A 13,957-nucleotide genomic window follows, 5' to 3' on the forward strand; every position below is an offset into this window, starting at 1 on the left:
TATATTATAATTAGAATTTATTTATTTTAATTCATTTGTAAGAAATGTAATTATTTCGTAAATTAATTGAAAAAGAAATGTGTAAAATAAACATACTTATACTTTAGATGACCACTTCTTGATTCTGAAATCCTATTACAGTATTTTTCACAAAATTTTTTATTTTTTTTTAAATAATAATCATTTTAAATACATAAATAAAAAGCAAGTAAACACTGCAACCAACAGGGCACTCAGTAATCTGGGAGGTTTGTGTGCATTGGAAATCTTTTTTTTTTTTTTCAACTAAAGCCAAGGTAACACTCATTTTACATATGAATATGACAGTGGGCAAATGGATAAAGCCACACCGTAGTTTGAAATCACGAGTTTAAAGTTTGTCGATCGTGTGTCTCGTGAAGCTGAACTCTCCTCCTGTCCGCGTTCAATTCGCACAGACCGACCGTCACGCAGAGTGCATTCGTATCCGATCATGCAGGATACGAATGCACGCTCTCACAGCTGGATTCGACTAAGTCTGCAAGGTTTGTAAAATTAAATGTTTATTAGACATTCAAAGATTGTGTTCTCAGGCACTGTCGTTCTCAGTGCCATCAAAATAAAAGTCCGGTGCGCTGTCAAAATAAACGCTTCGAACACATAGGCTAAACAGCAAAACTGATTGGCCGATGCCGATATTTGAAAAATGCCAAAGCTGATATATCGGTCGACCAACCATTCCAGCCAGCCAAAAACAGTACTATGTAATATAAAAACAGTATATAGTTCTTTGTATACAATGAATCACAGAAAATCCATTTTGTTTATTTTTTGCACTTCTACAGGTATTTAGAGGAACCCACCATGATTGCAGTATTCTCAGGGAGGCCGGCGGGGAAGCAAGTTATTCACATCGCATGTGGCAGCACGTACAGCGCAGCGATCACAGCAGATGGAGAGCTGTACACATGGGGCCGAGGAAACTATGGCAGGCTGGGCCACGGTAACATCTCCAGTATAAATCCAGCTAAAATCCACTGCTGTTTATAACAAGACATATAGAATCTTACCTCAGGACAGAGTTAAATGATGTCTGTATGTTTTTTTCTGAAGGCTCTAGTGAGGACCAGACCACTCCCCTGCTGGTATCTGCTCTAAAGGGGCTTAAGGTGATTGATGTGGCCTGTGGAAGTGGAGATGCTCAGACCCTCGCTGTGACTGAGAATGGTGCGACATCTGATAAGGGCATTTCCGGCAGTGGTTTTAAGATGATGAGTGGATCATGGCATGATCATTTCTCTTGCATGCTCTTTACAGGTCAGGTATGGTCGTGGGGTGATGGAGACTATGGTAAACTTGGCCGTGGGGGCAGTGATGGATGCAAAACGCCTAAACTCGTGGAGAAGTTACAGGATTTGGAAATCGTGAAGGTGTGCTGTGGGAGCCAGTTCTCCGTAGCTCTTACTAAAGATGGACAAATGTACACATGGGGCAAAGGAGACAATCAAAGACTCGGCCACGGCACTGACGAACACGTCCGCTATCCCAAACTGCTTGACAGTCTACAAGGTTCAGTGTTTTCACCCATTGTGTTTTCACAAAATACACATCTCAGGTTTTTGAAAACTGAAGCCAAAGTCAGAATGACTTTTTTTTAATTTTTTTTATTAATGCGTATTCCTGATCGTGTTTGGAAAAATGACTAATTGTGAATGTTTAATGCACATATTATTCCAAAGGATGATTTTTTTTGTAGTCTTATATTAAAATATAACTGTTATTATTGTTAACTAAATCTATTAAAGGGGTCATATGATGCTGCTAAAAAGAACATTATTTTGTGTATTTGGTGTAATGAAATGTGTTTATGCGGTTTAAAGTAAAAAAAAAACATTATTTTCCACATACTGTACATTATTGTTTCTCCTCTATGCCCCGCCTTTTTGAAACAAAAATTGAAATTGCATCATATGACCCCTTTAAAATAAATTTTGTTTTAAATTATACAAATATTTAATTTGTTAATATTTAAAGCTGATATGATAATATTATAATAGAATATAAATATTAGAGGAAAAAGTAGTAAAATTACTAAAACTGAAAAAATCTAAATATAAAAACATTTTAAAAACTAGAAAAAAAAACTAAATATATGAATAAAATATTAAATTAAAATAATAAAATAACACCGAAATATAATATCTTGCTCTGCCTCTGAAAGGAATTTGCAGTGATGTCACCTGCAGTATGCTTCATTTTAACCAATAGACAAATATTTAGGCATTACTATAGGTAATACAGCATTTCTGGCTAACAGTTAATTTAGTTATTCAGTGGCTCAAAAAGTAGGTGCTGACTGTTTCAGGAGGGGAGTAGTCCTCCAATGCCATTACTCATTCTCCATTTTGTTATGGAATAGCCACTTTTCACAATCCAGATTCAGATTCAGTTCCAGATGGATCAAATCAAGTCTCTCCCTACATTTTTAAAAATAATTAATATTCACTTGTAAATGTTACATTATGGAAGAAAAATGGTGTACAAATGGCATTTCATGTTGACTTTATCAGCATACATTTCAAAAGATGGTTTATTTTGACTTGATTACCAGTTTTCATCTGCATTTTTTAATCTGAAGTTTGCTCATAACATTTAATTCTTTGTCAATTTAGGTAAGAGGGTGGTGGATGTAGCGGTTGGCTCTACACACTGCCTGGCCCTCACAGAAGAAGGGGAGGTGCACAGCTGGGGCAGTAACGATAAACTACAGCACTTTGACACTCTCTTCTCCAATAAGAAGCAGCCTAAAGCCCTGCCGGGCCTCAATTCCAAACATATAGTGGGCATCTCCTGCGGTCCTGGCCAGGTATGACCTGTCTTTTACAAGGATGTAATTAATTGTATAATGCTTTTGACTGCATGCTTCTTATCTTTATATTCTGTCTCTCAGAGTTTTGCGTGGTCGTCATGCTCTGAGTGGTCCGTGGGGCTCCGCGTACCATTCGTGGTGGACGTGTGCACTATGACCTTTGACCAGCTGGACCTGCTGCTTCGGCAGGTCAGCGAGGGCATGGATGGCAGCTCTGATTGGCCACCACCGCAGGAGAAAGAGTGCATGGTTGTAGCTGCTCTAAACCTGCTCAGACTACAGGTCAGTCGTCTAAAATTTCAGGTTACTGCCGTTTAAATTGCAATGTACATTGATTTATTCTGAAATACCTGTTTGAATGGTAGAGCTTATGTCTTCTTAAAAGGATAGTTCACCTAGAAATGAAAATTGTCATTGTATTGTAACTGTTTCAGCTCCATGCAGCCATCAGTAACCAGGTGGACCCTGAGGAGCTGGGTCTGGGCCTGGGAAGTGGGCTGCTTAATAACCTCAAGCAGACGGTGGTGACTCTGGCCAGCAACGCGGGGGTTTTAAACACTGTGCAGGCGGCCGCCCAGGCTGTGCTCCAGAGTGGCTGGTCAGTGCTACTGCCCACTGCAGAGGAAAGAGCAAGAGCCCTGTCCTCACTGCTGCCCAATGCAGGTCAGTGCATACATTCTGTGCTTGGAAAACTGCTAGATAACACTTAGTACTATTTGCATCTCTTAATCAATAGTCATTGTTTTCTTTCATGATTCTGCATTGTCACTCTTAATTTATATGCAGTTGGCTAGTTTACATCAGCAACTTTATCTAGTGGATAAATCATCTTAGTACCATATATTCTGTTATCACAAGAAGTCATGTTTGTTTCTATCACAGCATTGATGGTCAGAAGCATTTCTGTGTTTTTTAGCATCTGCTAATGAGATGAGTGTAAGTCCTGGCCGTCGCTTCATGATCGACCTCTTGGTTAGTAGTCTGATGGCGGACGGAGGGCTGGAATCCGCTTTGAATGCTGCCATCACGGCTGAGATCCAGGTCAGCATGTTTTATTCATTTGTCACTTCATCATTTATTCACCCTCCATGCCTTATATCTGCAACATTCAACAGAGCACTGCCAAAAACAAAACGGAGGAAACAGATTCATGACCCCTGAGGGAAAAGTGTCAAAAATCATTTAAATTTTAAATAATTGTGTAATCTGTTATCTGAAATGTGTATATACTGTTATTTTATTTTTCGTTTGGTTGTGTTTTGTGTTTTGGTTTGTTGTTGTTTTTCTGTCTTTTGTTTTTGTTTTGATTTGACATTCTAGTTAAATTCTTTCTCTGCGTATCTTCTATTAGGATATTGAGGCAAAGAAAGAGGCACAGAAAGAGAAGGAAATTGATGAGCAGGAAGCCAGTGCGTCCTCGCTGCATCGCTGTCGCACTACACTGGACAAAGACCTGATCAACACCGGCATCTATGAGTCAACAAACAAACAGAGTCTTCCATTGGTCCAGCTTGTCCAACAGCTGCTCAGGTACTTCAGAGATTCACTTTTCTGTGTTTAATACATGAAACATTTGTAATCTTACAGAGGGTTTTAGCAGAAGTGACACTTTGAACTTCATAGCCTGTAGTGACACTCTTCCTTGCGTTTTGTTCTGTAGAAACATTGCTTCACAGACTATAGCTCGTCTTAAGGATGTGGCACGACGAATCTCAAACTGCCAAGACACGGAGCAGGTCAGCAAGGAGCGCTCAGCCTCTCTGGACCTACTGCTGCGCTTTCAGAGGCTGTTGGTCTGCAAGTTGTACGTGGGGGTCAGTGGCACTGTGGGTGTGGGAGGATACAGTAAGTAGAAGAACTTAATTTTTGGGGGAGGGATTTTGTTACAGAAGTCACCATTTTGAGCATCCAGTCAACAGTATCTCTCATTGTCACAGCTTTGAGTCACTCAGAGATTCTGGGAGTGGGGTCTCTTTTGAAGAAGTACATGGCTTTGCTGTGCACACACATTGGAGATATTCTTCCTGTGGCCACCAGCATCGCCCTCAACAGTCATCGTCACTTTGCAGAGGTGGCACGTGTCCTTGAGGGAGATCTCACAGGTGAAAATGACATGTTACTATATAAAATTCACCATATTCAAATTACAGCTTCAGAACAATTCTAGCATTGAAGGAATAATTCATCCAAATATGACAATTCTGTTTATTTAAATTCTGAAAATTAGTTACCCTCATGCCATTCCAAACCTATGTGCTGTTATTTGTTATCAGCCACCACTGTACCCCTTAAATCAAATATGGTATAAAGTGTTTGTCATGACTTTTGTTCAGAAGGCATGCCTAAACGAATGAAATTTGATTTTGAACTGACGTCCAACTTGCTCCTAATTTGATTTGAAAGCTATGAGAATTTGTATCTCACAGATTCTATGAATAAATAACAGCAAACTGGATTGGACATAACATGAGGGTGAATAAATAATAAGAGAATTAAAAACATTTTTGTGTGAATATTTTATTTAAAAAAAATGCAAAGCAATGGCTGATGCATTTTCATTTGCAAGCCATCATGTTTCTTCATCCTCCAGGTGTTTTGCGTGGCACGACGAATCTCAAACTGCCAAGACACGGAGCAGGTCAGCAAGGAGCGCTCAGCCTCTCTGGACCTACTGCTGCGCTTTCAGAGGCTGTTGGTCTGCAAGTTGTACGTGGGGGTCAGTGGCACTGTGGGTGTGGGAGGATACAGTAAGTAGAAGAACTTAATTTTTGGGGGAGGGATTTTGTTACAGAAGTCACCATTTTGAGCATCCAGTCAACAGTATCTCTCATTGTCACAGCTTTGAGTCACTCAGAGATTCTGGGAGTGGGGTCTCTTTTGAAGAAGTACATGGCTTTGCTGTGCACACACATTGGAGATATTCTTCCTGTGGCCACCAGCATCGCCCTCAACAGTCATCGTCACTTTGCAGAGGTGGCACGTGTCCTTGAGGGAGATCTCACAGGTGAAAATGACATGTTACTATATAAAATTCACCATATTCAAATTACAGCTTCAGAACAATTCTAGCATTGAAGGAATAATTCATCCAAATATGACAATTCTGTTTATTTAAATTCTGAAAATTAGTTACCCTCATGCCATTCCAAACCTATGTGCTGTTATTTGTTATCAGCCACCACTGTACCCCTTAAATCAAATATGGTATAAAGTGTTTGTCATGACTTTTGTTCAGAAGGCATGCCTAAACGAATGAAATTTGATTTTGAACTGACGTCCAACTTGCTCCTAATTTGATTTGAAAGCTATGAGAATTTGTATCTCACAGATTCTATGAATAAATAACAGCAAACTGGATTGGACATAACATGAGGGTGAATAAATAATAAGAGAATTAAAAACATTTTTGTGTGAATATTTTATTTAAAAAAAATGCAAAGCAATGGCTGATGCATTTTCATTTGCAAGCCATCATGTTTCTTCATCCTCCAGGTGTTTTGCTACCAGAGTTGATTGTGTCCATCATGCTGCTGCTGACCCATGATGCTGGCCTGATGCAGGAGACTGGATCCATTCCTCTCCTCGCTGCTCTTCTGGAGCACGTGGACCGTTTTAACCATCTTGCCCCTGGAATGGAGAGAGATGATAATGAGGATCTCGCCTGGCCTGGACTCATGGGTATGTGAAAGATCAATTCACTCACTTCCTTCATAACCAAGATAGTCTGATTGCTTAATTGAGTAATGCTTTGATCCAGTATGTATATATTTATGCATTTTAAAATCTCTTGATCTCTCTATGTGATAAAACCTAAACTTGTAATGTTTTTAAACACAATATTTAGTCAGTTTACTAAAGTTAATTGAAAGCAGAAAAGCGCAATATTGTAAATGAAGAGCAGTGAAGCACAATAAGCTGAGCCTCTCTTTCTTTGCAGGTTTCTTTTTTAATGGGTCGAGCTCAAAGAACAATGAGGAAGTGTCGCTTATCCGCAAAGCTGACCTGGAGAATCATAACAAAGATGGCGGCTTCTGGACTGTCATTGATGGGAAGGTTTATGACATTAAAGACTTCCAGACTCAAACTCTAACTGGGAACAGCATCCTCGGTATAACATTACAAAAATGACTGAAACCTTTTACTTGAAGTTCATTTTCAAATAAAGAGTTTATTGACATCTGTTTCCCCCCACAGCCCAGTTTGCAGGAGAAGATCCTGTGGTAGCTTTAGAGGCCGCTCTACAGGTTGAAGACACCAGGGAGTTCATGCAAGCTTTCTGTGTGGGACAGTACATGGAGGTCTGTCTTACTTTTGCATTACAGTTTCAAGCCGTTTTATTCTCAGAATGTTTGGACTTCATGTTTCTTCTTGTTTTTGCCTCCGTCTTTCTCCAGCCCAACCAGGAAATGGTGACAACGCCTGACTTGAGCAGTCTGTCCTCACCTCTGATAGATGCTGAGAGAAACCTTGGTCTGCTATTGGGGCTACATGCCTCATATCTGGCTATGAGCACCCCTCTCTCTCGCATAGAGTTAGAATGTGCCAGTGAGTCTATTTATTTAGGTTATAATATTGCAAACATTTCAGTGGTTTATCAAAAAATCAATACATAAATAAAAAAAAAATCCAAGAAACAAATATAAAAAATAAAACAAAAATTAAAAAAGGGAATTTAAAAAAACAAACAAACATGATATATACAATATATTTTTTATGTACAATTACAAAGTAAAATAATTTAAAAAAATTAAAATATTAAGAAAAAAAAAAAGACATTTTAAGATGTTTCACATTTTAAATCGCCTTTAATCTTATACCTTCCAGAATGGCTCCAGTCATCGATTTTCTTTGGTGGTCTTCAGACGAGTCAGATCCACTATAATTATAATGAGGAGAAGGATGAGGACCACTGCAGCTCTCCTGGGACCACCACACCAGACAAAGCCAAACTCTACTGCCGCAGAATCACCCTGAGTGATCACGCCCAGCCCTTCCTGCAGGCCATCGCTGACAACAACACCCAGGACCACACTGTGAAGGTCATACACAGTGAAAGAGTATCATTTATTTGTCTCTTCTTTTAGTATTACTTATTATACAGCCCATTCCCTAATATTTCACTGTCAGATTGTTTATCAGAAGAGAGGCCGTAGGATTTGGGATGTGTTCTGATAGTTAATGTGGGGTTCTTTCTTATTTTCTGCAGGACTTTCTATGCCAAATCGAGCGGTGTTGTAAACAGTACCATCTCATCACTCCCATCACTTTTCCACCTGAACATCCTGTAGAGGAAGTGGGCCGTCTGCTGCTCTGCTGCTTTCTCAAGCACCAGGACCTTGGTAACTTAAAAAGTTCTTGTTGTATTGAATGGTGGTGGCTGCTCTGTATTTACATATATATATTTTTTAAGTTTCTGAAATCCTGCTCTGTGAACTAGCCAAAAACTCTAAACAGAGTTGTCATTGTTACTGTCAATTTCTGTTTTCTTATACAGGTCATGTCGCCCTCTCGCTTGTTGATCAATGTGCCTTGGGTGTGGACCAGGGGAAACAGAGGTCCCTTCCGAAATGTGTGATTGATGTGTGTCGAATGGTGTACCAAGCCAAGTGTTCTTTGATAAAAGTGAGCAATGACAATCTAAATAATGGAAATATGCTTGTATTGCAGATGTTACAATACATTGTACCTTTTTCCTTGGAATATGCAGAACAAGCTGTCATATTTGAGATTAAATTTAATTACACACACTTTAGTACCTTAGTTTTAGATTTTAATACATGTCAGGTAATGTGGGATGTCACCTTGTCATCTACATCATGATGACCTCTTTGACCCCTGCTCTCTGACCTTTTCCCCGTCTGGTACAGACACACCAGGAGCAAGGCCGCTCTTATAAGGAGGTGTGCGCCCCAGTGATCGAGAGGCTGCGTTTCCTGTTTAATGAGCTCAGACCTGCCGTCAGTAACGACCTGTCCATTGTGTCCAAACTGAAGCTGCTGAGCTCTCAGCCTCGCTGGAAGAGGATCACGCAGAAACTGATCAGAGACCGCCGCAAAAAGAGAGGTGACAAGTCTTAACAGTTCATTTAAGTGTTGTGTAAAAGGATGTTCAGTTTATAATTATAGCATGTTTTGCTTAATCTCGAAGTGCCTAAGAAATCAGAGTCAGCTGATCTGGAGGAGTGCAAGATGGAGAGGGAAGGGACCAATGAGGAGCTGCCTGCTCCCATCAGCCCTGCCCCTGTGGACAAGAAACAAACCGCTGTCAAATCCCCAAAGGTTTGCTGTTCTCCATTTACCTTCAGCATTTTTTTCTTTCTCTCTCTCTCTGTCTTGCTTTCTCTAATTGAATTATGCATATCTCAGCAAGATCTGATGAGGCTATCACAGCTGTGGTGTGTCCCTATAAATAACTCTTGCGTGTCTGGCTCTGTCATCTTGGTGTTATCTGCATGTGTTATAGCTACAGGACAGTTCCTTTGAAAGTTGCTTTAAATACCTTCCCCTTCAACAGCAGCGTTTTCAGTTAAAATTACTTTGGGGATTCACTTATGCGTTCTGTATATTTCAGAGTATTTATGCTTTTTCTTTTGGTTTGGCATAAACTTATTGTCTTTACTAATTTATTTACTTATTTTACTATTTTTACTAATTTACTTGCTACTTGATTATTTATTAACATTTAATGTGTTGTTTTGGTTGATTTAATGTTTTTCATCAAATAGGTCTCTTTGCGTTATTAAATTTGACATCTTAAATCATCTCTATTGAGGAGCTTTTCTTTAAAAATATGATTAAAATAGGGCTGTGAAATTGATTAATCAAGATTAATCGCATACAAAATAAAAGTTTGTGTTTGCACAATATATGTGTGTGTACTGTATGTGTGTGTATATATATATATATATAAATACGCACACATGTATGGAACGATTTTCCGGACAATTTTCAAATAGAATAGCAAATTGTATTTTCAATTGCGTTTTCAATATGTGGACGCATAAATTGTGACATAATCCAAATGCAATTGCAAATCCTGCATTACCGTAGTCTGTGAGTGACGTCACCTCCCAATACAAACACGGCCCCTAGTATAGTCCCGCCCCTGATGATGATTGGCAGCTTTCCATGTAGACATCGGAAATTCAAATGCAAAAGGAATTGCGATTCCATTTGAGTTTTGGCAGGTTACATGCGCGACGCAGCGAGAGTGAAAAAGCAGACGTGGTAATTAATATTGCTATTTAAATATGACAGGCTCGTAACTCCTAAGACATGGGAAATACAGTTGCAAATGGACTTTGCTTTTTCATTTGAAATTTGGCAGTCACTGCGTTCGCAAAAGCGAAAATGCAAACGGTAATGCAGGATTTGCAATTACATTTGGATTATGTCACAATTTATGCGTCCACATATTGAAAACGCAATTGAAAATACAATTTGCTATTCTATTTGAAAATTGTCCGGAAAATCGTTCCATACACATACATGTATATATGTAAGAAATATATACATGTATGTTTGTATTTATATATACACATATAAATGTACAAAGTACACACACGCATATATTATGTAAACATACTTTTATTTTGGATGCAATTAATCGATTTGACAGCCCTATTATACAATTAACTTGATGAATTAAACATATGTAATTCATTCTATTAAAATGTTATTTGATTGACAGCCTTATTAATTTTCTTCTATTTTATCTTATAGCAGGATAAGTGGCAGCCTCTGCTAAACACCATAGGCAGTGTTCAGAAGTACCGCTGGTTAAAGCACAGTGTTCAGGGCTCCTTCTCTCAGTCCAGCCTCATGAGTGCCATTGTTGAGTTTGCTCTGAAGGAGGAACCGCTGGATGTGGAGAAGATGAGAAAGTGCCTCCTTAAACAGGTAGTTAAAATGAAGTTCAACCACTCCCATCTCTTTTGCCTAATACGGTAGTTCTGAACATAAACTGGATCTGTAAATGACACTATTAACTCCTAACATTACTGTGGCATAAAGAACTATGGGAGTCTGATATTATCTGACACTTGTGTACAGCTGGAGCGAGCTGAGGTCCGGCTGGAGGGTATAGACACTATGTTGAAGCTGGCATCCAAAAACTTCCTCCTGCCCTCTGTACAGTACGCCATGCTCTGTGGTTGGCAGAGAGTCATACCTGAAGGGACCAATATTGGGCAAGTATAAAGATATAAGCAGGAAGTTTGATTTCTTGATCCTGTTCTACAGTATCTTGTAAATTACATTGGTTTGTATTTACATTAATATCTGTTTTGCCTTGATAGAGAACCACTGGCTGACTGTCTAAAAGATGTAGATCTCATTCCTCCATTTAACCGCATGCTGCTGGAGGTGACGTTCGGTAAGCTCTATGCCTGGGCCATCCAGAATATCCGCAACATCTTGTTGGAGGCCAGCGTCAAGTTCAAAGAGCTGGGTATGTCATTTCACTGTACCCAAACAATTGCAGTAATCATAAAACCCATTTAATTAATGTACTGAAGTACACTACCCGTTCAAAAGTTTGGGGTGAGTAAGATTGTTTTATTTTGTTGGAAAGAAGCCTGTTATGCTCACCAAGGCCACATTTATTTGTTAGAAAATACAGTAAAAGCATTAATATTATGAAATATTATATATTTAATATCTAAAAATGCTGTCATAGCAATACTGAATTTTGACCATTACCCCATTCTACAGTTTCACATTATCAATGCGGAAAATGCTTTTGCCGCTTAGTATGTTTGTGGAAACAATTTTTTTCAGGATTCTTTGAAAAGCAAGTTGAAAATAACAACATTTAATTGAAATATGAAATAAGAAAAAAAAAATCTTACTGACCCCAACTATTTGAATGGTATGGTATTTAGTGTTGTTTCCTCTCCTCCAGGTGTGCAGCCAGTGCCTCTGCAGACCATCACTAATGAGAACCCAGCAGGCCCCAGTCTGGGTACCATTCCTCAGGCTCGCTTCTTGCTGGCCATGCTCCATATGCTCACTCTCAAACATGGAGCCAACAGCCTCAGTCTCCTACTGAACTCTGGCATCCTCGCCCTCACCCAGAGTGTTCTTCGACTCATTGGTCAGGACCTTCTCTTGACTTGCTTTCTTCTTAAATAAGATGGGTTTTAGTTTATAGGGCCAGTTGTATTGTGTCAGATTGGTTAAATACAATGGGGTCAGATGGACTTTATTGTATAGGGTAAGGTAGGTTCTATTCTGTCGTGTCAGAACCAATATGTCCCTATAGAACAGAGATCAACTATTTTCAATTGGCACAGACTGGTCTGTTCTTTACTGTTTAGTGTGTTTTGTAATTTTTGATTGTGAATATGTTGGCATTGTATTGCACAGGTCCCAGCTCTGATAGCAGTGAGGAGGATCCGAGCTCTGTAGCTCATGGAGGCTCAGCTACAGTTCTCGAGGAGTCCAGGAAGGAGACGGCCCCCACCCCTCTCCCTGCCTCTGGCCCTGAGTTGGCAGCTATGATGAAGATTGGCACTAGGGTGATGAGAGGACCTGACTGGAAATGGGGAGATCAGGTAAGTTAAAGCTGACGTGTTTGCATTTGTGCATGCTTGTATGAATTCTGCATTGCAAATGTGGATAACAAGGCATTGTCAGGTTAGTTTATTCATGTTCCTGTTTGGTGTGTGTTAGGACGGGCCACCACCAGGCCTGGGCCGTGTGATTGGGGAGTTGGGAGAAGATGGCTGGATTCGTGTCCAGTGGGACACCAGCAGCACCAATTCCTACAGGATGGGCAAAGAGGGCAAGTATGACCTTAAACTGGCAGAGCCGCCACCTGCTACCCAACCGGCCACAGAAGACTCTGATACAGAGGACGACATAGGTTTGTGATGCACTTTGGCAGTGTGTCATGCCAAAGAACAAAGCATTTACTACCCAGTCTTGGTCTTAAAATTGCCATGTTGATTTATAATCTCTCTCTCTTTCTCTTAGAAGGGGAGGTGATGGAGAAGAGTGTTCACCCCACTGCAATCATGTTGACCAGTACAGTTAATCTGTTGAAGACACTATCACTATCCTCTGGGATTCATGCTGAGGTGATGCAGGCTGACGCTATTAGCACTCTGTGCGGTCTACTCAGGATACTGGTGGAGAGTGGAACCAATGACAAGACTGGTAACAGCACAGTTCTTTTTATTATGTTATATTATATTATATTATATTATATTATATTATTAAAATATTTGTACACCTTTATTATAGGTGTATATATTTGGGGGTATTAAGTGTATATTATGGATCTATTAGGTGTATTTGTACTTGTCATAAAATAATTGTTAGGTACAGTGTTAGTTACTGCTTTTCCGCTGAGCATGAGCGGTACACGAGTAGAGCGTTCACACGGGCTGTGAGCCACTCAACGGAACGCACATTCAAAGAACGGAACATTGAGCGGAGCGTCACACCGCGCAGTGACGACAGCTGGAGGGAGAGTGAGACCTGCGCACTGAACACTCCTGGGCGGTGCGACGCACGCTATATTTTTGGCCGTTTTTCTCTTTCGGCCAAAAACTGAAAATGCCATTTTTCAGCCGATTATTTTTGGTGGCCAAAATTTCGGTGCATCCCTAACATTTTAAAAATATAAATACAACATAAAAGCATGTAAATACACAATAAGTGCATTGTATCAAATTACAAATGTAAATGTTGGCTTATACAGTGCCTTGCGAAAGTATTCATTTTTTTCACATTTTGTTATGTTGCTGCCTTTGTTAAACTGCTTCAAATGACTTTTTTTCCATATCAATCTACACTCCATACACCATAATGGTAAAGCAAAAAACTGTTTTTTTAACATCTTTGTAAATGTATTAAAAATAAAAAACTTAAATGATTCCATTGCATAAGTACTCATACCCTTATCTGGGACAGTTGAAATTTAGCTCGGGAGCATTCATATTGCTTGTAGATGTCGCTACACTTCAAGTGAAGTTAACCTGTGGTAAATTCAATTGAATGGGTATAATTTGGAAAGGCACACACGTCTTAATTAAAGGTCTAACAGCTGATAATGCATATCAGAGTAAAAACCAAGCCCTGAGGTCAAAAGAACTGTCTGTAGAGC

The 13,957-nt window shown here is 39.5% G+C and overlaps 1 protein-coding gene across 1 annotated transcript in view; it reads left to right on the plus strand.

Moving 5' to 3' along the window:
• The window catches only part of LOC107716961 (E3 ubiquitin-protein ligase HERC2-like), a 55,868-nt gene that overhangs the window by 13,827 nt on the left and 28,084 nt on the right, over positions 1-13,957 (plus strand). The window contains exons 11-36 of the mRNA XM_016523602.1: positions 825-982; positions 1,093-1,206; positions 1,297-1,548; positions 2,652-2,845; positions 2,930-3,130; positions 3,283-3,511; positions 3,765-3,889; positions 4,200-4,378; positions 4,509-4,693; positions 4,786-4,950; positions 6,341-6,526; positions 6,786-6,956; positions 7,043-7,146; positions 7,243-7,393; positions 7,673-7,887; positions 8,055-8,187; positions 8,343-8,470; positions 8,716-8,911; positions 8,996-9,126; positions 10,570-10,746; positions 10,900-11,036; positions 11,145-11,296; positions 11,750-11,941; positions 12,214-12,401; positions 12,520-12,712; positions 12,823-13,005. Of these exons, the coding sequence (XP_016379088.1) occupies positions 825-982; positions 1,093-1,206; positions 1,297-1,548; positions 2,652-2,845; positions 2,930-3,130; positions 3,283-3,511; positions 3,765-3,889; positions 4,200-4,378; positions 4,509-4,693; positions 4,786-4,950; positions 6,341-6,526; positions 6,786-6,956; positions 7,043-7,146; positions 7,243-7,393; positions 7,673-7,887; positions 8,055-8,187; positions 8,343-8,470; positions 8,716-8,911; positions 8,996-9,126; positions 10,570-10,746; positions 10,900-11,036; positions 11,145-11,296; positions 11,750-11,941; positions 12,214-12,401; positions 12,520-12,712; positions 12,823-13,005 (4,439 nt within the window). The remainder of the gene's footprint in view (positions 1-824; positions 983-1,092; positions 1,207-1,296; positions 1,549-2,651; positions 2,846-2,929; positions 3,131-3,282; positions 3,512-3,764; positions 3,890-4,199; positions 4,379-4,508; positions 4,694-4,785; positions 4,951-6,340; positions 6,527-6,785; positions 6,957-7,042; positions 7,147-7,242; positions 7,394-7,672; positions 7,888-8,054; positions 8,188-8,342; positions 8,471-8,715; positions 8,912-8,995; positions 9,127-10,569; positions 10,747-10,899; positions 11,037-11,144; positions 11,297-11,749; positions 11,942-12,213; positions 12,402-12,519; positions 12,713-12,822; positions 13,006-13,957) is intronic.

The sequence above is a fragment of the Sinocyclocheilus rhinocerous genome, unplaced genomic scaffold, assembly GCF_001515625.1.
Source record: "Sinocyclocheilus rhinocerous isolate Xijiao unplaced genomic scaffold, SAMN03320098_v1.1 scaffold3102, whole genome shotgun sequence".
NCBI classification, from domain to species: Eukaryota; Metazoa; Chordata; class Actinopteri; order Cypriniformes; family Cyprinidae; genus Sinocyclocheilus; species Sinocyclocheilus rhinocerous.